The sequence below is a fragment of the Hemitrygon akajei genome, chromosome 2 (assembly GCF_048418815.1).
Source record: "Hemitrygon akajei chromosome 2, sHemAka1.3, whole genome shotgun sequence".
NCBI classification, from domain to species: domain Eukaryota; kingdom Metazoa; phylum Chordata; class Chondrichthyes; order Myliobatiformes; family Dasyatidae; genus Hemitrygon; species Hemitrygon akajei.
In genome coordinates this window covers 187,846,900-187,871,863 of record NC_133125.1, presented here as the reverse complement: position 1 = coordinate 187,871,863, position 24,964 = coordinate 187,846,900, and the positions used below count along the sequence as shown (strand labels likewise).

Below are 24,964 nucleotides of genomic sequence, written 5' to 3'. Positions count from 1 at the left end.
TCCATCTGCCCATCACGCACCCTCCTCCCACCCTCTCCATCTGCCCAACACCCACACTCTCCTCCCCATCCTCTCTATCTGCCCATCACCCACACACTCCTCCCTACCCTCTCCATCTGCCCATCACCCACACACTCCTCCCCACCTTCTCCATCTGCCCATCACCGACACACTCCTCCCCACCCTCTCCATCTGTCTATCACTCAAACACTCCTCCCCCCCTCTCCATCTGCCCATCACCCACACACTCCTCCCCACCCTCTCCATCTGCCCGTTACCCACACACTCCTCCCCACCTCCCTCCCTTTACTCAGGGGTGCACTTTCCCCTCCTATCAGATTCCAAAATCTTCAGTCACTGACACCTCTCACCTCCCAGTTTCTGACACATTTCCACCCCTCCCACATCTATTACCCCTCACCTGGATCCGCCCATCACCTGCCAATTACCCTCCACAGAAGTAACCGGACAGACTGGGAGACCCAGGTGCTTTGTGTGTTACCACCACTACATGTCCCGTGTTACCAAGATTCACCCTGACCTCCCTCTGCCAGTCAGCACCACCACCACTTGCCCCAGTTACCCTGTCAGTCCCGGTAGACTTTAGCACCCGGGGGAGCCGGGGAGCTGAGGACCCGCCGCCCGCGGCTGCTGCTGAATCCACAGTGTTTCTGTTCCGTTGACGGATGTGGTGAACGAGTTAAAATTAATGGATCGATAATTCTCACATCGTGTTTATTTCACTCTCCGCACATTTATATTTACACTGACTTACTCCTGACGCCGGTCCCGGGACCCGACCCGTTTACAGACCCGGACCGGAACCGGAGCAGATTCTCAGCCACTCGTTTTTATTCCAAGGCCCGAAGAAAGGATAAAGTTTCTCCGTGAATTTATTCTCGGTGAAGGTGTGGAGATGGGACTTGGTCTCCGCGTTGTAAAATGAAACTGTCCCGGACTCGTAACTGAGATAAACTCCCACCCTCCCGGGGATGGGACCGGCAGGGAGACGGGACTCAGGGTAGGTGTAAACCCACATCACGTCATCAATCCGCGCGATGATCCAGAATCCGGTCTCCGGACTCGGTGTGACCCCTCCCTTCCTCTCCACAGACTCTGCGGCGACTCCCAGATACCACCACCGATTCCCCGTCACCTCCACCTCCCAGTAATGTCTCCCCGATGTGAATCCCTCCGATCCCAGCACACAATGCCAGTTTGTGAACCTCTTCCCGGTGTCAGGGAGATTCCTCCATGTCTCGGTGCATCTCACACTCTTCCGATCCTCAGACACCTCGAGCCGCGGATTCGCCGTTTCCACATCCAGGGTGACAGAGACTGGGGGGAGAAGCAGAGAATTAGAGAGTCCCCGGGGATCGGGGGGGAGACTCGGGCAGCGCGGCCCCGGGGATCGGGGGGAGACTCGGGCAGCGCGGCCCCGGGGATCGGGGGGAGACTCGGGCAGCGCGGCCCCGGGGATCGGGGGGAGACTCGGGCAGCGCGGCCCCAGGGATCGGGGGGGAGACTCGGGCAGCGCGGCCCCGGGGATCGGGGGGAGACTCGGGCAGCGCGGCCCCGGGGATCGGGGGGGGGGGGGAGACTCGGGCAGCGCGGCCCCGGGATCGGGGGGAGACTCGGGCAGCGCGGCCCCGGGGATCGGGGGGAGACTCGGGCAGCGCGGCCCCGGGACCGGGGGGAGAGGCCGCTGGGCCTCAGGCGCAGTTGGGTGGGCGACAGGACCCTTTCCCGGGGTTTTACCCAAACACAGCGGATGGAGAACCGGCATCTTCCTGAGGTTTTTCCTCGACATGGAGAGCGGATTTTCCTCTATCAACAAACACAAAATTCTGGAGGATCTCAGCTGGTTCCGGAGTTCAGAGTTCAATTCCAACACCATCTGTAAGGAGTTTGTACTTTCTCCCTGTCACCTTGTGCATTTCCAATGAGTGCTCCCAATTCATCCCTCAGATTGGGGAGGAGTGGACAGGGAGGAAGACCATCATTACTTGCAGTTGGATCTGGGGCAGCTGGGAAAATGGGCTGAAAAGTGTCAGCTGGAATTTAATGCAGACAAGTGTGAGCTGTTGCTCTTCGGTAGGACCCCAGTGTCGGTCTTTCACAGTGAATGGTCGGGCACTGAGGACTCTGTTCCACAGCAGATCGGGGAAAACAGGTCCAGAATACACCGAAAGTGGTGTTACAGGTAGATAGGGTCATAAAAAAAGCTTTTCTTTGGCCTTCATAAATCAAAGTATTGAGTACAGGAGATGGATGTTATGTTGAAGTTGTATGAGATGTTGGTGAGGCCTAATTTTGAATATATTGCGCAGGTTCAGTCAATGACCTACAGGAAAGATGTAAACAAGTTTAAAATTGTCATGCGGGGAGGTTGGGAACGGACCCAAAAGCAAGACACAGACACTGAACTACCAGGAATAGGACTGGGCATGAGAAGGAAGCAAGGGAAGTGAGGAAGAAAGGATGCTGGAGATGACACAGGCCCCGAACGAGGCAAGGATTCCGGGCCTGGGCTAGGACTAGACGAGGATAGTGGAACCAGGACATGGAACTGAGAACTAGGAGCCTAGGCTTGGGCTTCAAGCCAGAGACTGCACAAGGACCCAGAACCTGGGTCTTGACTCTGGCTCGGACTCCAGAACCAGGTGAGGAAAAGACGTGGCTACAGGACGAGGAGAGTCACAGGACGGGACGAGAGACTCCCGGACAGGACAAGGGAATCCCAGCACAGGACGAGAGAATCCCAGCACCGGGCTAGGCAAGGTATTCCTGTGCTGGGTGAGGCACCTGGACATGATGAGAACACAGAGCCTTGGTCAAGGAAGGACAGGAACGCAGAACACAGAGCCTGGGTCGATTGAGAACAGGAACGCAGAACACAGAGGTCTAATTTGGAATATTGTGTACAGTTTTGGTCACCTACCTACAGGAAGGATGTAAACAAGTTTGAAAGAGTACAGAGAAAATTTCCAGGGATGTAGCTGGGATTGGAGGACCTGAGTCATAAGGAAAGATTGAATAGTTTAGGACTTTATTCCTGTAACATAGAAGACTGAGAGGAGATTTGATAGAGGTATACAAAATTATGAGGGGTATAGATAGGGTAAATGCAAGCAGGCTTTTTCCATGGCGGTTGGGTGGGATTACAACTAGAGGTCATGGGTTAAAGGTGAAAGATGAAAAGTTTAAGGGGAAGATGAGGGGAAACTGCTTCATTCAGAGGGTTGTGAGAGTGTGGAACCAGCTGCCAGCCCAAGTGGTACAAGCAAGCTTGATTTAAACATTTAAGAGAAGTTTGGACGGTACATGGATGGTCGGAGTTGGAGGACCATGGTCCCGGTGCAGGTCGATGGGAGCAGGTAGTTTAAATGCTTCGGTATAGACCAGATGGGCTGAAGGGCCTGTGCTGTTCGTTTCTATCACTCTGTGACATTCATATGTAACGGGGAGTTTTTTTCTTTTTCTTTGTTACTGTGTATGTAATCAAAATGGCGTCTTTGTTTTGTTACAAGTAGGAATGCTGGCGCCTGTATTAATAGTAGGAATGCTAGTGTCTTTGTTATGATAAGTGCTGGAAGCTTGTTTGGGACTATAAACTGATTGTTGGCGGGGCTTTTGGGGGGTCGGCACGATGGAGTGAGAGAGAGAGGACGGGATGCTGGAAGATGGGCGACGGTACGGACCCCGAGCGGGGGGTCCCCGGCCCAAGGTTTTCGGTGAGGAGAGGAGACGGAGACAGAGGAGTGTGGAGAGACTGGTCGATCACCGTGGGGGTCCCAGGAGGCGGGTCGAGAAATTCGGAGGGGATCGAATACCAGAAGACTTCAGTAATTGAGCTCCAACGGTTGTGCACGAAGTGGTTTGGACTTTGATTTTGGCGCCTTTTCTTTTTTTCTCTCTTATTCATATATACTGTATCGTTAATAATCGCTTAGTTATAGTAATCTTTATAAATTGTACTCATTTAATCGCATAAGGTGTACTGTCTGTGTTTTTTGGGGAGGCGGGGACATCACACAGCATCCACACCAGCTGATTACCCAGTTTGGCGGGGCCGAAGGCTGCTCCCCCTAGACTAGAACGAGTTTGAGCGATGCCTGAGGTGACCCAGGGGTTACATTGTGGGGGCTCGTCCGGGATTGATTTCTGTGGAAGCTGTGTGATCGCCCTCTTTAAATTGTGTCTGCGGCGAAGAGCTGGTGTGCCTTTGTGGGTGTGCGATTGCCGGTTATCTCTGCATGTGTGTTGGGTGGGGTGGCTGCTGTTGGTAGCCCGGGGGTCGTTGTTCGAGTTCCGACTAGCGCTGACGAAATGGTGGTGGTACCATGGGTTGTCCGTACTGTTTGGAGAGTGAGGAGTGACAGGTTGGGATGTTTCAACTATGGTGGGCTCCGCCCGGTTGTTGGAATAACGTCCAGCCCTAAAGGGGCGGAGACATGGGCGGAGCAGACCGCTCAGTTGTTGGGTGAGTGGCAGTGCTTGGCTGAGGGAAAGCGACAGGGATTGGTTGAAAGTTTGAGTAGGCGGGCTGGTAGCGTTGTTAGAACTGTCGGGCGCAATTATCTCGAAGTGACAGCTGCCAGTTCTGGGAAAGTGTGGGAAAATGCGTGTGGTTCGACTGGAAGTCAAATGCCGCAGCTGGGGGGCTTACCATATCCGTGGCAGGAGATTGGTGGGAAGTTTTTAGGGTATCCCTTTTGGTTAGGAGGGCAGATAAATTGCTTGCGGAGACAGGGGGATCTGTCAAGGGGATCAGTTGTTCCGTTGATTCGAGAGATGTCGGGAAACTTAGAGGAGGCCCAGTGGGGGAACGGCTTGGGGTCTCTGGGGGAGCACGTTCCCAGCAATGTACCAAGGAACTCCCGCAAGGAACAGACCCTATTCCTGAAGGCTTAGAGGGACCACGCACTCAGGTGTTGTTACGGATGGATGGAAGTCAAGTTAAAGCCATCCTCGGCACCGGGGCACCGGTTAAGTTGCTGTACAGTTTGTTTTATAACCGCTTTTGGAAGCCTTTACCCTTGATGACATTGACGGCACTGGAGATTTGGGGTACCAGTGCCGGTGATTATAAAGACGACGGTTGTTGGTCAGTGAAAATGGACTTCTTAGAGGCAAATGTGGAGGTGACTGAGGTTCGTGAATCGTTAATGCTGATGTGTCCGGACACTGTTGAGACGGGCAGCGTTTCGGTTATGGAGAGAACCAATATCCTGTTGGTGCGCTTGGGGGCCTGCCCGGAGGAGGCGGGTGAGAGCTGTTTGGAGGCATTATCGATGCACCCAGAGTTTCGAGCTGCTTGTGCGGACGTGTGTAGCAGCATTGGGCCAATACCGAATTCAAACGAGAGCCGGTGGTGGTATGGCCTGGAGGAGTATCTGAGGGTGAGACCCTCTTAGTGGACGCTGCGAAATACCACCAGGGAGGGGAGTTGACTGCTGAAGACACCTCGGTGAGGCAGAGGTTGCGGCGACTGGCCCCTACAGCGTGGCAGACGTAGGCAGCGTGTGTGTGGATTATATTGGGCCCTAGAGGCGATGGCCTATCTGAGTGGTGCGAAGAGGTTTAAGGTGCTGGATCTGAGGAGTGGATGTTGCCAGATCCCAATGAGCGAGGCCGCCAAGGAGAAGACGGTGGTTAAAAGTTTCCTAGGAGTCTTTCCGGTCCGAAAAGAAACCACAGGGTATCTCCGGAGCCCTTGCAACCTTCCTGCAGGGCATGTGGAAGACCATGGGGTGTGGAGGTGTTTGGAATTTTGACGTATGTGGATGATCTCCTGGTATTTGGATTTGCCTCAGGAGAATATGAAGTGAGGTCGTTGCTGGAGCGGCTGAGAACTACAGAGTTACAGTGTTTTCTGGACACGTGCCAGGGCTGGCGAAGGTCGCAGCTCGTGAGTGTCTGTCTCTACGGAATCAAGTTTGAAATGAAGACAGAGAGACCGGAGAGAGTGATCTGGAACCATTTGAAAGACTTACAAGTTGGAGAGAACGAAGAAAGTTGTGTGACTGAGGGCCACAGCGAACAGAGCCTGGAGAAGGGAGTTTGCGGAGGTGAAGAAATTGCGGACAAATCTCGGAAGGGGGAAGCGGTAGCTTGAAGGGAACCTGAAGATGACCATCGACAGTTCAAATGAAGTGCAAAACCTGAAGGTTGATCTGGAAGAAGTCATGAGGAGAAAAAAAAAAGAAGCTGGAGAGAAGTGCAGTGAATACTGAACTGGAGGGTGACCAATCTTTAACTGCTGCTTTTCAGGTCGGGGTGGAAGAAGCTGTTGGAGTAACTGCATTCCAGATTGAGATGGCTGGGATGCAGGAGTCAGAACTGCTGAGCCAGGGGCCAGAGAAGATGATAATCTAAATTGCAGGAGGCTGAAGAGACTGCAGGAGCAGTGCAGGTCACGTGTTTCCGTTTGGAGAAGATCAAACAGCAGCTACCGATCAAAGAAATGAGGATGAATACGGATTCAAAGGCTGATGGCTGGATGTGTGGTACATGCTGCCTTTTGCTGACTTTCCCTCGATTGAGGAAGAGACCTTTGGCCCTTCTTCCACTGAGTCAGGTGTAGTGGGGAGGGTTAGCTGTGTGCAGTGTGGGGTATGAGTGAGAGATTGAAAGAGGAGTTGGTAGTGGACCCAAGGTATTCCAGCCTAAGGGTTTAGGTGAGGGGGGTACGGAGGTCTCAGAAGGGTTTGGGAACGCCCAGATAGTTGGCCTATATAGCGCCTAAGGAACAGGGCGTGAGGTTTACTGTGTGGGGAGGAGATGTCACTGCTGGTGTTTGGGTTATGGTGTGTTGGCAGGAAAGGTGACGAGTTATCTAATAGTCATGAGGACATGACTTTTATTTGGTGGGGGGAGAGTGTAACGGGGTTTTTTTTTCTTTTTCTTTGTTACTGTGTATGTAATCAAAATGGCGTCTTTGTTTTGTTACAAGTAGGAATGCTGGCGCCTGTGTTAATAGTAGGAATGCTAGCGTCTTTGTTATGATAAGTGCTGGAAGCTTGTTTGGGACTATAAACTGATTGTTGGCGGGGATTTTGGGGAGTCGGCACGATGGAGTGAGAGAGAGAGGACGGGGTGCTGGAAGCTGGGCGACGGTACGGACCCCGAGCGGGGGTCCCCGGCCCAAGGTTTTCGGTGAGGAGAGGAGACGGAGACAGAGGAGTGTGGAGCGACTGGTCGATCACCGTGGGGGTCCCAGGAGGCGGGTCGAGGAAGTCGGAGGGGATCGAATACCAGAAGACTTCAGTAATTGAGCTCCAACGGTTGTGCACGAAGTGGTTTGGACTTTGATTTTGGCGCCTTTTCTTTTTTTCTCTCTTATTCATATATACTGTATCGTTAGTAATCGCTTAGTTATAGTAATCTTTATAAATTGTACTCATTTAATCGCATAAGGTGTACTGTCTGTGTTTTTTGGGGAGGCGGGGACATCACACAGCATCCACACCAGCTGATTACCCAGTTTGGCGGGGCCGAAGGCTGCTCCCCCTAGACTAGAACGAGTTTGAGCGATGCCTGAGGTGACCCAGGGGTTACACATACAAAGACATAACGGTTTGTAGGTTAAATGGTCATTGTACATTGCCCCATGATTAGGCTGGTTTTAAATAGTTGGGGTGCTGGGTGGAGCGGGTCGTTGGACTGGGACGGCCTGTTTCACACTGTCTCTAAATAAATAAATAACCTCTTCACTGTCCATGAAACCACCAATTTTAGAGTCCTTCACAAACCTACTAAACACGTCACCTACATTCTCTCCAAATCATTCATATGAATGATGAAAAACAGTGGACCCAGCACCGATCCCTGCAGCACAACCACTGGTCACAGGACTCCACCCAGACAACTCTGTATCCTATTCCAGATCGTACTGTCTCCCATGTGATCTAACTCTCTGCTACCTTGTCAAATCCCTCGCTAAACTCCATGGAGACGATGTCTACTGCACTTTCATCAGCTGTAATTTATTTATTGAGATACAGCACGGAATAGGCCCTTCCAGCCCTTTGACCCCCACCACCCAGAAACCCCTGATTTAATCCGAGCCTGACCATGGGACAAGTTACAATGACCCCCAGCACCCAGCAACCCCTGATTAAATCCGAGCCTGACCATGGGACAAGTTACAATGACCCCCACCACCCAGCAACCCCTGATTTAATCCGAGCCTGACCATGGGACAAGTTACAATGACCCCCACCACCCAGCAACCCCTGATTTAATCCGAGCCTGACCATGGGACAAGTTACAATGACCCCCACCACCCAGCAATCCCTGATTTAGAACGGGTTAATTGGATTGTGGGAAGAAGCGGAGAACCTGAAGGAAACCCCCACAGTGCAAGTTACAATTACCAATTTACTTGCCACCCGGTACGGGTTTGGACTGTGAAACCGGAGAACCCGTAGGAAATCCACACGGTCACAGGGAGAACGTACAAACTCCTCACAGGCAGTGACGGGACATGAACCCGGGTCACTGGTACTGTAAACCGTTGTGCTAACCACTATGCTACCGTACCGTCCATGCAGAAAACCAAGCTGGGTCTCCCTGATTAGTCCGTACCTTTCCAAATGAATGTAGATCCTGTCTCTCAGAATCCCCTCCATTAATGAACCCACCTCTGACTTTAGGCTCACCGGTCTGTACTTCCCAGGTTTTTCCCTACAGTCAATCTTCAACAAATGTTCAAAATTAGTCTCCCTCCAGTCTTCTGGCCCCTCACCCGTAGTTATCGATGACACACATATCTCCAAAAGGGCCTCTCAATTTCTTCCTGAGCTTCTCACAATGTCCTGGGATACACTTGATCAGGACCTGGGGATTTATCGACCCTTCTGCATTTTAGGACCTGCAGCACATTTGCTTCTGTAATGTGGTAGAAAATGAAGTCGATCATCTTCTGTAACACGGGGGAATTGAGGGCCCTGTGGAACTGGCACAGAAGAGGAGCTGAGCCCTGGGACTGAGAAATGATGACAGGGAGGTTTAGAAGGATAAGGGCCAAATGCAGGTAAACAGACTGGGAGGTGATCTGACAGAAATATATAAGGTTATGAGGGGTGTAGATTGAGCAGAGGAGAAGGGGAGTGATGAGACAGGAGTCTGAAGTGACTGTGGACTGAAGATTGGTGAAAGATGGCAGGCAGCTTGTTCCAGGTAGCGGAAGGGTGGGGAGTGTGGACTGTGGAGTTGGGAGACACTGGGAAGTGAATGACAGGTGGAGACCAACACAGTGAAAGTTTTGATCGCTAGTCGGAGCGGGGTTGCAGGTAAGTTTGGGAGATGGGAAGGTCGAGACAGCTGTGGGAGGGTGAGAAACAGGAGCACAAAGGCTAACCTGTACTGGAATCTGATCACTAAAGGAGGTTCTACTCTATCTGCCCAAAGGGGAACTTCCCAGTGGCCAAACATTTTAATTCCCATTCCAAAATGTCGGTCCATGGCCACCTCTTGCGCCAAGATGAGGCCATCCTCAGGATGGAGGAGAACACCTTGTATTCTGCCGGGGTAGCCTCTGACCTGATGGCATGAATATTGATTTCCTCTTCAGGTAAATTTTTTCTCACCTCCCTCCCCTCTTCTTCTATTCCCCACTCTGGCCTTTAACCTCTTCTCACCTCCCTGTCACTACTCCCTGGGTCCCCTCCTTCCCTTTCTCTTATGGTCCACTCTCCTCTCCAATCAGATTCTTTCTTCTCCAGCCCTTTAACTTTCCCACCCCCCCCCCCCCGGCTTCACCTATCACCTTCTCGCTAGCCTCTCACCCCTCTCCCCACCTTTTTTATTCCGGCATCTCCCCCCCACTTCAATTTTAGTCCTGAAGAAGGATCACAGCCCAAAACATCAACTGTTTATTCATTACAATAGATGCTGTCTGACCTGCTGAGTTCCTCCAGCATTTTGTGTGTGTTGATTTGGAATTCCAGCATCTGCAGACTTTTTCCTGTTTATGACAATGGGAACCATTAGGGGAGAGATGAATGGCAGATGGAACCAGGACCAGATGGGGGAGATGTGGTGAACTGTGTGTGTAGATGGAAACAGAAGGTGAAGGGGGATGAATATGGGTGTTAAGGGTCTCCTTTCCCACAAACCCTCTCCCCATAGCCCCCCATTAGGACAGAGGATGAATTTGCAGAGACTCTGGCAGATATATTTGCTTCACATTTCCCCACAGGTGAGCTGCTGGAAGACGGGAGGGTGGCTCAGGTGCTGCCGTAAGAACGGCTGGAAGGTCACACCAGGGAACTCCAGGGGAGTCCAGAACTAGAGGGCAGAGATTGAAGGTGAGAGGGGAAAGTTTTTCAAGGGATCTGCAGGGCAACTTCCTCACGGTGAGGGAAGTGGGTACGTGTGGAATTTGCTGCCAAAGGAAGCCGTAGAAAGAGGTAAAATTAAAATATTATAAGATCAATTTAGACAGGTACAACAATAGGCAATGGTTAGAAGGATATGGGACAAACACACGGAAATGTGTCTGTGTCTCTGACAATGTGTCCCACTCCGATGGTGCATTTGCATATTATCAATATATCAATGTATCATTGTGTGCGTGTGTGTTGGTTGTGGTAAATATCAGTGAGTGTGTGTACACAATGAAGGTGAGTGTGCATATTGAACTATTTGGATGTTACAGTGTGTCTTCACATGTCCAGTGTGTGTTGACAATGTGTGACACGTGTGTGAATTGTTCAAATAGAAACCATTCACTGTGTCTGAAGAGAATAGTTTCCAGGTTACTGAGGGGATTAACAATGTGCAATGTTGAGACTCTGACTACAATCTGCTGAACCTTCTTGAGAATGTGTGTGAGGGAGATTTGCCAGACCAGTTATGCTGTGTCCACCAATGTTAAAGCTGGTTGGTGTGTCTGGGCTCAGTCTCAATGTGGTGGTTTGATCACAACAGTGAGACTGGCGAGTCCAGCAGGGGGCAGAGCTGAGTCAATCAGACTGCGGTCACGGACAGGTCAGACAGGGTGAGAGGCTCGAAGGACTGGTGTATTATTCTGACAATCCCCGTCACCACAGTGATACCAGATTTTATCCTCTTTAATGACATTAATGGAATATTAATTCCAGAGCTACCATGTCAGGATTCAAACCCGTGCATTGGTTTGTTTGTCCAGTGCAAATGGGATCAGGATGCAGTGATTCGACCAGTGAATTGTTTGTATATTTGCCCCTGGTTTGGTGTGTTCAAGGGTCTGACATCTCCAGCTGACCATGTGGCAGTGATGCCTCCCGGCAGGTGGGGTTGGTGCCGGAATGAATCTGTATGTTTTACCTCGATTAATGCCGTCAAACGCTTCTCCCAATGCTGTGTCGAACAAATAGGGGTGATAGAATTTTTCAACCAGCAGGGCACCGTCTGTCACTGACAATGTCTTGTCATTATCGCCAATCCTGTAAATATTATACATCTGGTTATAAACTGAACATCAGTGATATTTGAACTATTTTACAAATCCACACAGAGTTTCGGTCAAGACCATGTCCTACCTCCTCTTCCGACGAGCTTCCTCCTGAAATAAATCAAACACAGATCTCAATTGACTGAGACTGACCATCGGCATCCGAACAGCAGGAATCTGAGACAAGTTATTACAAGCTGCTGAAAATTCTCACTTAACTCTCTCCCACTGAAACGAATGGAGAAAGAGGAGAACCACGGGAGAAAGTAGAAGGAATGTTTATGAAATTTATACCATAACTGAGAGGATGGAACTTGCAGGAGAGATTGGACAGGTTGTGTATTTTTATCTGGATATGATGTCAGGGAGGATCAGATGGAGGAATTTAAACCTCTGAATGGATTTGATGGGATGGGAGTGGAGAAAATATTTCTCCTTGTCTGAGACCAATAGTCAAAGATAAAGCATCAGTTAGTTGTTAATAAATCCCACAAGAAATGAGGTGAAGAGAATATCAGAAACACACTCACAGCCTATGACTGTAACTGGGTGTTACTCTGAGTATCGGGGATATTATACGTGGGAATCACAGAAACGACCACCAGCTCAGTGCTCTGATCAGGGTAACTCATTCCCGAGAAGGTTGCAGACTGTCCTGTGATGTACAGATGTTGTGGGAGGCCGGTTTGGGACAATGACAATTCTGAACAGTCAGGACGTCCACATGGTGGAAATCAGTTTCCAGCTACACTATTTGAGATAAATTACATCATATTGTGACTGGGCACTTTTACAGATCCAAACTTAAATCGCTCACCATGAGGAATGTGATATTTTCTTGTTGATCCATCCGTTCCTGTAACTTTGTGATTTCCTCCTGGATGGAACTTAAATTCTCTTGAATCTTTCGAAGATTTTTCTCCATTGGATTCAGAGTCCTCTCCTCTTCTTCCCTGAGATCTCGCAGTGCACGCTGCTCTTTTTCAGTGAGAACCCGGCGCAGTTCAGCAAAATGGGATGTGATCTGGGACTGAAGACTGTGTGTCTGTTCCTGTCAAATGAAAGGAGAGGCTAGTTTACTATTTGAGGCTATTTTTTGTATTTCCTTCTGACATGGAAGGTAACCATTCAGCCCATTAAAGTTTATGCTGGTTCTCAGAACAATCCCCTCCATCACATTCCCCCACATCTCCCTGAAACATATACTCCGTCTCTGACCCACTAACCCCGACCTGAATCACAGACCACCCAACGTCACAAGGTTAATTACAGTCGCCAATTTACCGTTCAACCATGCAATGTCGGCTAAAGGAAGGTACTGGATACAGGGAGAACATGCAAACTCCACGCAGACCGCTCCAAGGGTCAGGATCGATCCCAGGTTACTGGGGCTGCGATGCTCTGCTATTCTGCATTAAAGGGAACAAAACTACACAGCGAATTTGTAAATTCTGTTCAGGAGCCTCACCTGAACTCCAGAAATCTTCTCTTTCTGTTGTTGCTCCATTTCCTCGAAGTCCGATTTTTTTTTAGTGAGAGAGTCTAAGGAAGATTTAACCCGACCCTGGGAATCAGAGAGTAAAGACATTAGACCAAAATCTTCAACTAAGTAAACAGCTGATCAAAACCTGGTTAGTTTTACCTTGTAGATTTCAACGGCTTCGTTAACCGGCATGAAGTTGTGAGACTTGTGTTCCCGCGCAGTCGCACAGATCAGGCATATCAGTGTCTCGTCCATCTCACAAAACAGCTTCAGTTCTTCCCCATGTTTCTCGCAGTGAAGTTTACTTTCCTCCTCTTTCGGATTCAGGTTTAGTTTTCGAGCTTTCTCAGACAGATTTGCCAAGGCCCGATTGACCCTGAGGGTGCGGTCCGCAATCTCCTCTCTACATTCCGGGCAGCGGTTTCTCTGCTCCCTTTCCCAACACTGTGTGATACAGGAGCGGCAGTAGTTGTGTCCACACTCCAGTATAACCGGATCGGTGAAGAAATCCAGGCAGATGGGACAAATTACCTCCTCGGTTAAACTCTCGACCTGTCCTTTCGAAGCCATGTTAACTCCCGATACTTCCCGGTTCAGGGTCCTTTCACTTCCAGGGAGCTGCTGAACGCCTGCGGTACCGCGGCTGTCCACCAGGGGCGCTGCAGTCTGGGGAATGAATGTTCCTTTTCAGTGAAGCAGGAATCGTGTTCATTTCCACAGCAGCGATCAGAAACACATTAAACAAGTCTAACATAGATAAAGCCGGAGAGAAAAGCTTGGTTCAGTCTACGGCAGAACTGAAAGGGCAAGTCCTGAAAAGAGAGACACAAGGGACTGTAAATGCAAGAGTCTGGAAGGAACTAAGCGAGTCAGACATCATTTGTGGAGAAAAATAGACAGAAGATATTCCGGGTTGAGACAGTCCAGACGAAGGTTCTCTACGCGAAATGTCAATTGCCCATTTCTCTCCACAGTTGCTGCCTGACCCTCGGTGTTCCTCCAAAAGCACGTTTCGTTTAGCTGGAGGACTAAAGAGAGACTGAGGTGTAAAAACAGTGAATAATGTAAATTTATAGCAACTATTAAATCAGTTAATGGTATGGGACACGGGATGTGGAGGGAATCTGCTGTGAGGAGACTGATGCTGTGCCGATGACAAAGATGTGTCTGCAGGAATCACCACAGGACTGGACATTGCACGTCACAGTGTGGAAAACATTCAACTCCTGATTTCCATTTCCCTGCTTGACCCGGCCCGGCTCCAAAGATCTGGTCTCACTTGTTCGGAACAGGGTCAACGTGTGGAAATGATTTCCCCGCCTGTCTTCTGAACCCCATCAGCCCCAGAGAGCAGGGGCACTGGGCTGGAATCTCCACTCACAAACACAGGAGATTCTGCAGATGCTGGAATTCCAGAGCAACACACACAATATCCTGGAGGAACTCAGCCGGTCAGGCAGCATATGGAGAGGAATAAACTGCGTTCAAGGGTCTCGGTCTGAAACGAGGACTGTTATCCTCTCCACAGCTGCTGCCTGACCCCCTGAGTTCCTCCAGTATTTTGAGTGTGTTGCTCTGCAATCTCCACGTCGCTGAGTCTGACAGTCTTCATCAGGCAGCGTCCACAACAGCAGCTCGAGGGACAGAGGGACTGGGGGTTGGATTGTGGGTGTGGGGACCCGTCTCCCACTTAAACACGGTTCAGATGGAGCAGCACGGAAAGAACCTGCCAGACAGCAGTGGTGAGTTTCGGGAACAAGTCAGTTTATTCAGACCCTGTTACAGTGAGCATTGGGAAACACTTCGAGTGTGATCTCAAAGATACTCCACTGAGTCAATAATCGTACGGGTTCCTGTTATACAATGGTGACGTGGATTTCACAAAAAATCATCAGAAACCTACATTTCTCTGTAGTATTCAGCCTTTGATTATTTCTATGTGGTGTCTCTCTATCTCACTGACAGTCATTTCCCAATGCTCTCTGTAATTCATTGTCTTCATTTCTGACCCTGTTTTCCTGCCGTGACTCTCCTTATCTGATGATAAACTCTCCTGCCGTGGTCTGCGATCCAACCTCCACCTGTTTACCTTTGATCCAGTGAGCTTCACCTTGCTGACTGAACACGTCCACAGTCTAATCACTGACCTGACTGTCATATCGTCACCTCTCAGTCACCTTCTCCCTTGGTCTAATTAATTTTACCATCATTCCCCAGATTGTAAGGCACCTAGTTTAAATATTTAAGAATTTTCCCAATTCTCATGATTCCCAGAGATTCCTTCCTCAGACATCTGTTATGATACCAGCCCCCTCCTTTGTGAGAATTGCAAGAGCCCTAGTGAAAGGGGGGTCAATGACCCGAGAGAGAGAGCAAGAGAGAGAGAGAGACATACTGAATGGACACAGGAAATGGAAAGACAGCGACGAGCTGGATACCGCATTCCACTGGGACAAAAGCTGGCGACTGTGGCATTGTTCTCAGGAGACACCTGGGAACTGCAGACGTGCCAACTCGCAGGGACATTGTAAAGCCCTCGGGTAAAGTGGGCTGGTTGAGAGAGAGATTGCATCACCTGCAACCTGATTGACACCTGAGATCCCGTGAGGCAGTATAAAGAAGGGTCTGAAAGAGGACCACCCTCAGACGCACCAAGGAGACACCGAGAAGCACGATGCCGCTTCCCGTGGGAACGGGAAGCCATTTTGAAGGAAGCCACGTGCGTTAAATTCCGAATGCGGGGTTTGTGGCTAGAACCAACGGAAAACCGCTTTTATTTAACACCAGGGAAGCCAAATCCTCTGAGGCTGAGGATTTGATTCATAAAGACAACGGCAAGTGTTCTCTTTTCCTAACAATCTCTCTTCTCTCTCTCCAACACGTGAAACCAAAAGGGAAAAGCCTGCAGACTTCAGAGTGACTCTTTATATTTCCAATTGGACTCAGTGTTATACCCTAGACAACGAAAGAGCTTATTTCTGAGTGATTATTAATGTACCTGCGTTTTAGATTGAGTATTGACGCATGTTATCTGAATGTTTGTATTAACCTTAATTTTTGTGCCCCTTTATTAATAAAACTTTTGAAAACAGTACCATTGGACTTCAACTGACATATCTATCTTTGCTGGTAAGTGAAACCAGTTACTGGTTTCATAACACATCACTGCCTGACACTGTGTGGTGTGATTATCACTTGCCACCTATCAGCCCAGGCCTGGATATTGTCCAGGTCTTGCTGCATTTGTGTTGTGGGCTGCTTCATTACCTGAGGGGTGGCAGATGGTGCTGAACATTGTGTCGTCATCAGTGACCATCCCGACCTCTGACCTTACGATGGACAGAAGGTCGTTGAGGAAGCAGCTGAGGGTGTTTGGGCTGAGGACTCTGTCCTGAGGAGTTCCTGCAGAGATGTCCCGTGGCTGCGATGATCGGCTCCCAACACCACAACCATCTTCTTTGTGCCGGGGATGACACACAGATTCCCACTGATTCCCCCATTATTCCTTCACTTGCACTATTTATTTTATAATTCATAGTGATGTTATGTCTCTGCACTGCACTGCTGCTGAAAGCAACACATTTCACATCATATATAACAGAGATAATTAACCCGATTCTGATTCTGTTTCTGCAGATCTGGAGTTTTTGTACCAGGTTGCTCTTTCAGTCCATGCAGTGATCTTATGCTCCATTGGATCAGTTTGTCTGCATAAACAATCGTAGTAGTGTGTTTCTGTAAACACTCTGACAGTAAACCAAGTTCATGCAAGGTGTCATACATTAGAGCTCAGTCCGATAGAAACTGTTCTGAAGAGAGTCTGTTGAACAGACCTTCACAGCGTTTTCTGTCACTCCCAGATCTTGATTCATCCTTCATTGCTTTTTCAAAATAAAAACACAGTGCTTCATCATTTTGCCACACTGCTGAAACTGTTCGAAACGAGCCAGCTATCTACCTGGTGCCCAGAACACAGACTATTTTGTAAATGTGTTGTTCTACTTGAGAGACACATTCAGACAGTTCCTTTTGATTTAGAGGTGATCTACTGTAAACAGAGTACAATTTGTCCATTAAATGATTGGAAATGATTTATTCCATGAACTTCTCTCACAGAATCACCTACTGCAAGTTGTAATCTGTGATTAAGACAGGGCCAAATTATCACATCAGGGTAATGTTCCTTGAGAATTGTAGCAACACTAGATTTGACACCAAGCATTACACTTACCCCATCACTAGCCAATGCTACAAGGTTCTGTTTCAAGTAAGAGTCATCAAACCCATGGTTATTGAGACAGTTCAATCGTTTCAGCTTTCTGATCAGGCTGTTCAATGAGATCTAAAAACAGAAAATGGGGATCACCTTCCTTATCACTTTCACATTTCAAATAAACTATTAGGACAGTCTCAATGCTCAGGCTTCTTGATTCATCAAACAGAACAGAAAATTTGTCATTTATCTGCTTGATATGCTGGCAAATTTGCTTTTTCATATTAATGGTTCTGCGATTAATCATCTCTGTAACACCAGTGTGGGAATGCAGTCCCATTCCAATGTCAATGCCATTTTTTACTGAAGCTCCAATAAGCCAAAGTGATCAGAGTATGGTCTGTCATTCTGAGCTAAATAATATGCAGAACGAAAAATTTCAGCTTCTTTCTGCTTTATTGTGCGAATGCTCGATTTGTTCTGACCGACCTTACGGCCCAATTCGGCAAGCGACATGTCAATTTAAAAAGATATCAGAGCCTGGACTGACACCATCTTACTGCCCTCTACTGTGCCTATTGTCTTGTTTATTATTTATTGTAATGCCCGCACTGTCTTGTGCACTTTACGCAGTCCTGGGTAGGTCTGTAGTCTAGTGTAGTTTTTGTATTGTTTCATGCAGCACCATGGTCCTGAAAACGTTGTCTCGTGTTTACTGTGTACTGTACCAGCAATTATGGTCGAAATGACAATAAAAAGTGACTTGACTTGACTTGAAGCAGAAAATAGCACAATGAATCTTAAATATCATTTTCGGTATACCCGGTATGGCCAGCAGGGGGCGGAATTGCTCCAGTTATTCGCTCTCACTCTCTGCTTTCACCCAGTCGGGACGGAGTGTGTCAACAGATGCCAAGTGCACACTCGCCGCTCCCCACTGTCCAGCAGGGGTTGTGGGGAATCACTCTGGTACACCTCCCCCCCCCCCCATCCTTACCAGGGAGGGAGCATCACAGACTGAGGAGATCACAAGCGAAACCCTCTGGTTTGCTTGGCTGTGTAATTCTCGGGAAGATAATGTCTGGTCTCGTCAAACTTGTGAGATCGAGACGGTTCTCCCACCCCAAACCCCGGTTTGTGTGGATGCTGTGTAATTTGCCACCCTGTTAGATATTAGTGCCACGGAGTAACCGACAGTACACTGCATTCGAATAAAGGAAATATATTTATGTATCTTAACTAAAGGGTTAGTAAAGAAAAACTAATTAAAATAGCCCTTCTCTTTTTGTTTTCCAAATGTCAGTCAAATGTTCACAAGTTGGAGCTCAACGTTTCACCATATTCACCCATCCTCAATCGGTCTCGGCACCGGACCCTCGAATCACGGTCCGGCACCGGATCGAATCTCACGACCTGTTCTCTCTGGAATCTTCTCTCTTCATTGGGGCCAAACAAAAGTCCCAATCCCAACTTCAGTGTCCCTCACCAGAGAAACCTCCCCTAGTTCCACCATCCTGACTGGATGACACACATTCCTCATCATCCCTTATCTTGAACAATGAGCCGAACAGGCTGAGAGCAGAACAGACTGATCTCACAGAGCTGCTGAATGAAATACCTACCGCAGAACAGGAAAAACGTGACCCAGGGCGTTACACAAGGTACAGAAGTCTGGGAACACGGTGACTCAGCAGCTGTCGAGGCAAAAGTCAGCAAGAGCTGACACAGGCATTATAGACAGTCAGAGTCTCTTTATCCTCAGCGTGGGAAAGTCAGATACTACAGGGAGTGAATATAAGGTGAGAGGAGAAGGTTTAAAGCAGATTGATGAGGCAAGTTTATTTTTTACACAGAGAATGGTCGGTGTAGGTGCCTATGTTGTCGGGAGGTGGTGGAAACAATACAACAACAACATTTCAGTGGCATTCAGACAGACACATGAACAGACAGGGCTAATGGCGGGTTGTGGCCAGATACAGGCCACACCTGGACACATCAGGATGCTCTTTATCGAAGCCAGCTCAGCATTCAATACTGTCATCCTCTCAAAACTAATCACTAAACTTCAAGATCTTGGCCTCAATAACTTCTTGTGCAATTGGATCCTCAATTTCTGCGCTTGTCCACCCTTGTCAGGTCAGATTGGCAACATCTCCTCCACAACCTCCATCAGCTCAGATGCACCACAAGGCTGTGTTCTTGGACCCTGCTCAACTCGATTTACACTCCTGACTGTGGCTGAGCACAGCTCCAATGCCAGGGTTAAGTTTGCTGGTGACACCACTATCTCAGGCCAGTCAAAGGTGGTGATGAATCAGCATATCGCAGGAGATTGAAAATCTGGCTGAGAGGCACCAGAACAACAACCTCCTAATGTCAGCAAGACTGAGGAGCTGATTATTGACTTCGGGAAGAGGAAACTAGAGCTCCACGAACCAGTCCACACTGGAGGATCGGAGGTGGAGAGGGTCGGCCACTTTAAATTCCTCAGTGTTATCATTTCGGAGGAACTGATTGGGGCCCAGCACAATTACGAAGAAAGCAGACAGCATGTCTGTTTCCTCTGGGGTTAGCGAAGATTTATCACAACATCTAAAACCTTGACAAACTTATATAGGTGAGTGGTGGAGAGCATATTGACTGGCTGCATCACAGTCTGGTCTGGAATCACCAATACCCCAGCACTGAGCACATCTACACAGACCATTGTTGCAGGAAAGCTGCACACCCCCACCACCCGGCCCATGCTCTCTTCCCACTGCTGCCATCAGGACCCACATGATCCAGTTCAGATTCACCCTAACCCTAACCCCCACCACCCGGCCCATGCTCTCTTCCCACTGCTGCCATCAGGACCCACATGATCCAGTTCAGATTCACCCTAACCCTAACCCCCACCACCCGGCCCATGCTCTCTTCCCACTGCTGCCATCAGGACCCACATGATCCAGTTCAGATTCACCCTAACCCTAACCCCCACCACCCGGCCCATGCTCTCTTCCCACTGCTGCCATCAGGACCCACATGATCCAGTTCAGATTCACCCTAACCCCCACCACCCGGCCCATGCTCTCTTCCCACTGCTGCCATCAGGACCCACATGATCCAGTTCAGATTCACCCTAACCCCCACCACCCGGCCCATGCTCTCTTCCCACTGCTGCCATCAGGACCCACATGATCCAGTTCAGATTCACCCTAACCCTAACCCCCACCACCCGGCCCATGCTCTCTTCCCACTGCTGCCATCAGGACCCACATGATCCAGTTCAGATTCACCCTAACCCTAACACCCACCACCCGGCCCATGCTCTCTTCCCACTGCTGCCATCAGGACCCACATGATCCAGTTCAGATTCACCCTAACCCTAACCCCCACCACCCGGCCCATGCTCTCTTCCCACTGCTGCCATCAGGACCCACATGATCCAGTTCAGATTCACCCTAACCCTAACCCCCACCACCCGGCCCATGCTCTCTTCCCACTGCTGCCATCAGGACCCACATGATCCAGTTCAGATTCACCCTAACCCTAACCCCCACCACCCGGCCCATGCTCTCTTCCCACTGCTGCCATCAGGACCCACATGATCCAGTTCAGATTCACCCTAACCCTAACCCCCACCACCCGGCCCATGCTCTCTTCCCACTGCTGCCATCAGGACCCACATGATCCAGTTCAGATTCACCCTAACCCTAACACCCACCACCCGGCCCATGCTCTCTTCCCACTGCTGCCATCAGGACCCACATGATCCAGTTCAGATTCACCCTAACCCCCACCACCCGGCCCATGCTCTCTTCCCACTGCTGCCATCAGGACCCACATGATCCAGTTCAGATTCACCCTAACCCTAACCCCCACCACCCGGCCCATGCTCTCTTCCCACTGCTGCCATCAGGACCCACATGATCCAGTTCAGATTCACCCTAACCCTAACCCCCACCACCCGGCCCATGCTCTCTTCCCACTGCTGCCATCAGGACCCACATGATCCAGTTCAGATTCACCCTAACCCTAACCCCCACCACCCAGCCCATGCTCTCTTCCCACTGCTGTCATCAGGACCCACATGATCCAGTTCAGATTCACCCTAACCCCCACCACCCGGCCCATGCTCTCTTCCCACTGCTGCCATCAGGACCCACATGATCCAGTTCAGATTCACCCTAACCCCCACCACCCGGCCCATGCTCTCTTCCCACTGCTGTCATCAGGACCCACATGATCCAGTTCAGATTCACCCTAACCCTAACCCCCACCACCCGGCCCATGCTCTCTTCCCACTGCTGCCATCAGGACCCACATGATCCAGTTCAGATTCACCCTAACCCTAACCCCCACCACCCGGCCCATGCTCTCTTCCCACTGCTGCCATCAGGACCCACATGATCCAGTTCAGATTCACCCTAACCCTAACCCCCACCACCCGGCCCATGCTCTCTTCCCACTGCTGCCATCAGGACCCACATGATCCAGTTCAGATTCACCCTAACCCTAACACCCACCACCCGGCCCATGCTCTCTTCCCACTGCTGCCATCAGGACCCACATGATCCAGTTCAGATTCACCCTAACCCTAACCCCCACCACCCGGCCCATGCTCTCTTCCCACTGCTGCCATCAGGACCCACATGATCCAGTTCAGATTCACCCTAACCCTAACCCCCACCACCCGGCCCATGCTCTCTTCCCACTGCTGCCATCAGGACCCACATGATCCAGTTCAGATTCACCCTAACCCTAACCCCCACCACCCGGCCCATGCTCTCTTCCCACTGCTGCCATCAGGACCCACATGATCCAGTTCAGATTCACCCTAACCCTAACCCCCACCACCCGGCCCATGCTCTCTTCCCACTGCTGCCATCAGGACCCACATGATCCAGTTCAGATTCACCCTAACCCTAACACCCACCACCCGGCCCATGCTCTCTTCCCACTGCTGCCATCAGGACCCACATGATCCAGTTCAGATTCACCCTAACCCCCACCACCCGGCCCATGCTCTCTTCCCACTGCTGCCATCAGGACCCACATGATCCAGTTCAGATTCACCCTAACCCTAACCCCCACCACCCGGCCCATGCTCTCTTCCCACTGCTGCCATCAGGACCCACATGATCCAGTTCAGATTCACCCTAACCCTAACCCCCACCACCCGGCCCATGCTCTCTTCCCACTGCTGCCATCAGGACCCACATGATCCAGTTCAGATTCACCCTAACCCTAACCCCCACCACCCAGCCCATGCTCTCTTCCCACTGCTGTCATCAGGACCCACATGATCCAGTTCAGATTCACCCTAACCCCCACCACCCGGCCCATGCTCTCTTCCCACTGCTGCCATCAGGACCCACATGATCCAGTTCAGATTCACCCTAACTCCCACCACCCGGCCCATGCTCTCTTCCCACTGCTGTCATCAGGACCCACATGATCCAGTTCAGATTCACCCTAACCCTAACCCCCACCACCCGGCCCATGCTCTCTTCCCACTGCTGCCATCAGGACCCACATGATCCAGTTCAGATTCACCCTAACCCTAACCCCCACCACCCGGCCCATGCTCTCTTCCCACTGCTGCCATCAGGACCCACATGATCCAGTTCAGATTCACCCTAACCCTAACCCCCACCACCCGGCCCATGCTCTCTTCCCACTGCTGCCATCAGGACCCACATGATCCAGTTCAGATTCACCCTAACCCTAACACCCACCACCCGGCCCATGCTCTCTTCCCACTGCTGCCATCAGGACCCACATGATCCAGTTCAGATTCACCCTAACCCCCACCACCCGGCCCATGCTCTCTTCCCACTGCTGCCATCAGGACCCACATGATCCAGTTCAGATTCACCCTAACCCCCACCACCCGGCCCATGCTCTCTTCCCACTGCTGCCATCAGGACCCACATGATCCAGTTCAGATAACTTCAGATTCACTCGCCCCATCACTGAACTGTTCCCACAACCTCTGGACTCACTTTCAAGTACACCTCATCTCATGTTCTTGATATTATTCTTTATTTATTTATTACCATTTCTTGTTTTTCTTTCTCTTTGTATTGGCAGTTTGTTGTCTTTTGCACACTGGCTGTCTGCCCTGTTTGTGCAATCTTTCATTGATTCTATTGTGATTGTTGGATTTATTGATTATGCCGACAAGAAAATGATTCTCAGGTTTGTATATGGTGACATATATGTAGTTTGACAATAAATTTACTTTGAACTTTGTACTGAATACAGTGAACATGGGGGACAGAGGATGTTCTACACAGAGTGCATTGGTTACCCCTGTGTAATCGAACAGACCGAAGGCCAAAATATTAAATGGCACAAATGTAGATATCCGTATTAAGAAGTTGAGAAATAGCAGCAGATGAGGCCATTTGGCCCCTTGTGCCTACCTTGTCCTTCACTCAGAACGTGGCTGACCTTTGACCTCAGAGCCACTTTCCTGCACCATCCCCATCATCACGGGGCCCCAGAAATCCAGAAACCTTGTGGAGCGAATTCCAAAGTGTCACTGCATTCTGGGTGGGGAAATTTCTCATCTCAGTCCTGCAGAGGCAACCTCTGAGTCTGTGATCTCTTGTTCCACACATCAGCCAGGTGAAACATTATTCCTGCCTCTGCTCTGTCAATAACCTGTGAGATTGTGCCTGTCTCAATCAGTCCACATCTTATTCTTCTAAATCTGAGACAGGCCCAGTCAGTGTAAGCTCCCTGAGGACACTGCATAGAGGATAAGACTTGAAAGTGAGAGGGTCAAAGTTGAATCAGGATGTTATGTTTCAGGACATTACTGTTCTCCTCACTGAATTCCTCATTTTAAATGTCCTTCTCCATAGAAGTATTTATTTCAGACCTCACCCATCTGCTGTATCTCCACACACAGATGACCACACTGATCCTTCAAGGGACATATTCCCTCACTAGTTACTCATTTTTCCCGACAGATTCACAGAATCTGTTAAAGCTATCTCATCTCATCTTTTTGCCCTTCTGATTTCCCTCTTCAGTGTACTCCTACATTCCTTCTATTCCTCAAGGGAATCGCTTCATCCCTGTTACTTTCACCTGACAAACAACTCCGTCATGTTCCTGACCAGATCCTCAATAACCCTCATCAGCCAGGGTTCCCTCATCCCACCAGTGTTGCCCTTCACTCTAACAGAACATGCAGATACTGAACCCTTCCAAACTCTGATAAGGATCCTCACTCACTAGATGTCCTTTACTTGGGAACACCCTCCTGTTCTACACCTCCATTTACTCCCTGGCCTTTTCTGTCCTTCCTCAGTTCAGTCTGTCCATTGATCTGAAGAGAAATAGGGAGAGAAAAGGTCCCCTTCTGGATCTGTGACTGTGTGATCCTGAGTGAGGTCTGGTTCCCGTCATCTCAGTTTACCGTGGAGAAGAGAATGGAAGCTGGTGTATGTCAGGAAGAGAATAAATGGTATTGTCCTAAAGAATGACAAGTGACGAAGTGCTCAAAGTCTTAAACACGTAAAGCTGGATAAACTCCTAGGGTCGGATCAAGTCCTTCCTCGGACTTCGTGGGGAAACAGGAAATAAATTGCTGGGAACACACACAAAATGCTGGAGGAACGCAGCAGGCCAGGCAGCATCTATAGGAAAAATCACTGTCAACGTTTCGGGTCGAGACCCTTCGGCAGGACTGGAGAAAAGAAGCTGAGGAGTCAGAGTAAGAAGGTGGGGGAGGGGAGTGAGAACCTCCAGGTGATAGGTGAAACCTGGAGGGCGAGGGGAGAGAGAACCTCCAGGTGATAGGTGAAACCTGGAGGGGGAGGGGAGAGAGAAC

General features: G+C 49.8%; 1 protein-coding gene across 1 annotated transcript in view; it reads right to left on the bottom strand.

Annotated features, from left to right (window-relative positions):
* Positions 1-721: 721 nt before the first annotated feature.
* The window catches only part of LOC140721658 (E3 ubiquitin-protein ligase TRIM39-like), a 66,905-nt gene continuing 42,662 nt past the window's right edge, over positions 722-24,964 (bottom strand). The window contains exons 3-9 of the mRNA XM_073036462.1: positions 17,155-17,265; positions 13,083-13,589; positions 12,909-13,004; positions 12,258-12,491; positions 11,529-11,551; positions 11,314-11,432; positions 722-1,338 (exon numbers count right to left, since the gene is read on the bottom strand). Of these exons, the coding sequence (XP_072892563.1) occupies positions 806-1,338; positions 11,314-11,432; positions 11,529-11,551; positions 12,258-12,491; positions 12,909-13,004; positions 13,083-13,589; positions 17,155-17,265 (1,623 nt within the window). The 3' untranslated portion in view covers positions 722-805. The remainder of the gene's footprint in view (positions 1,339-11,313; positions 11,433-11,528; positions 11,552-12,257; positions 12,492-12,908; positions 13,005-13,082; positions 13,590-17,154; positions 17,266-24,964) is intronic.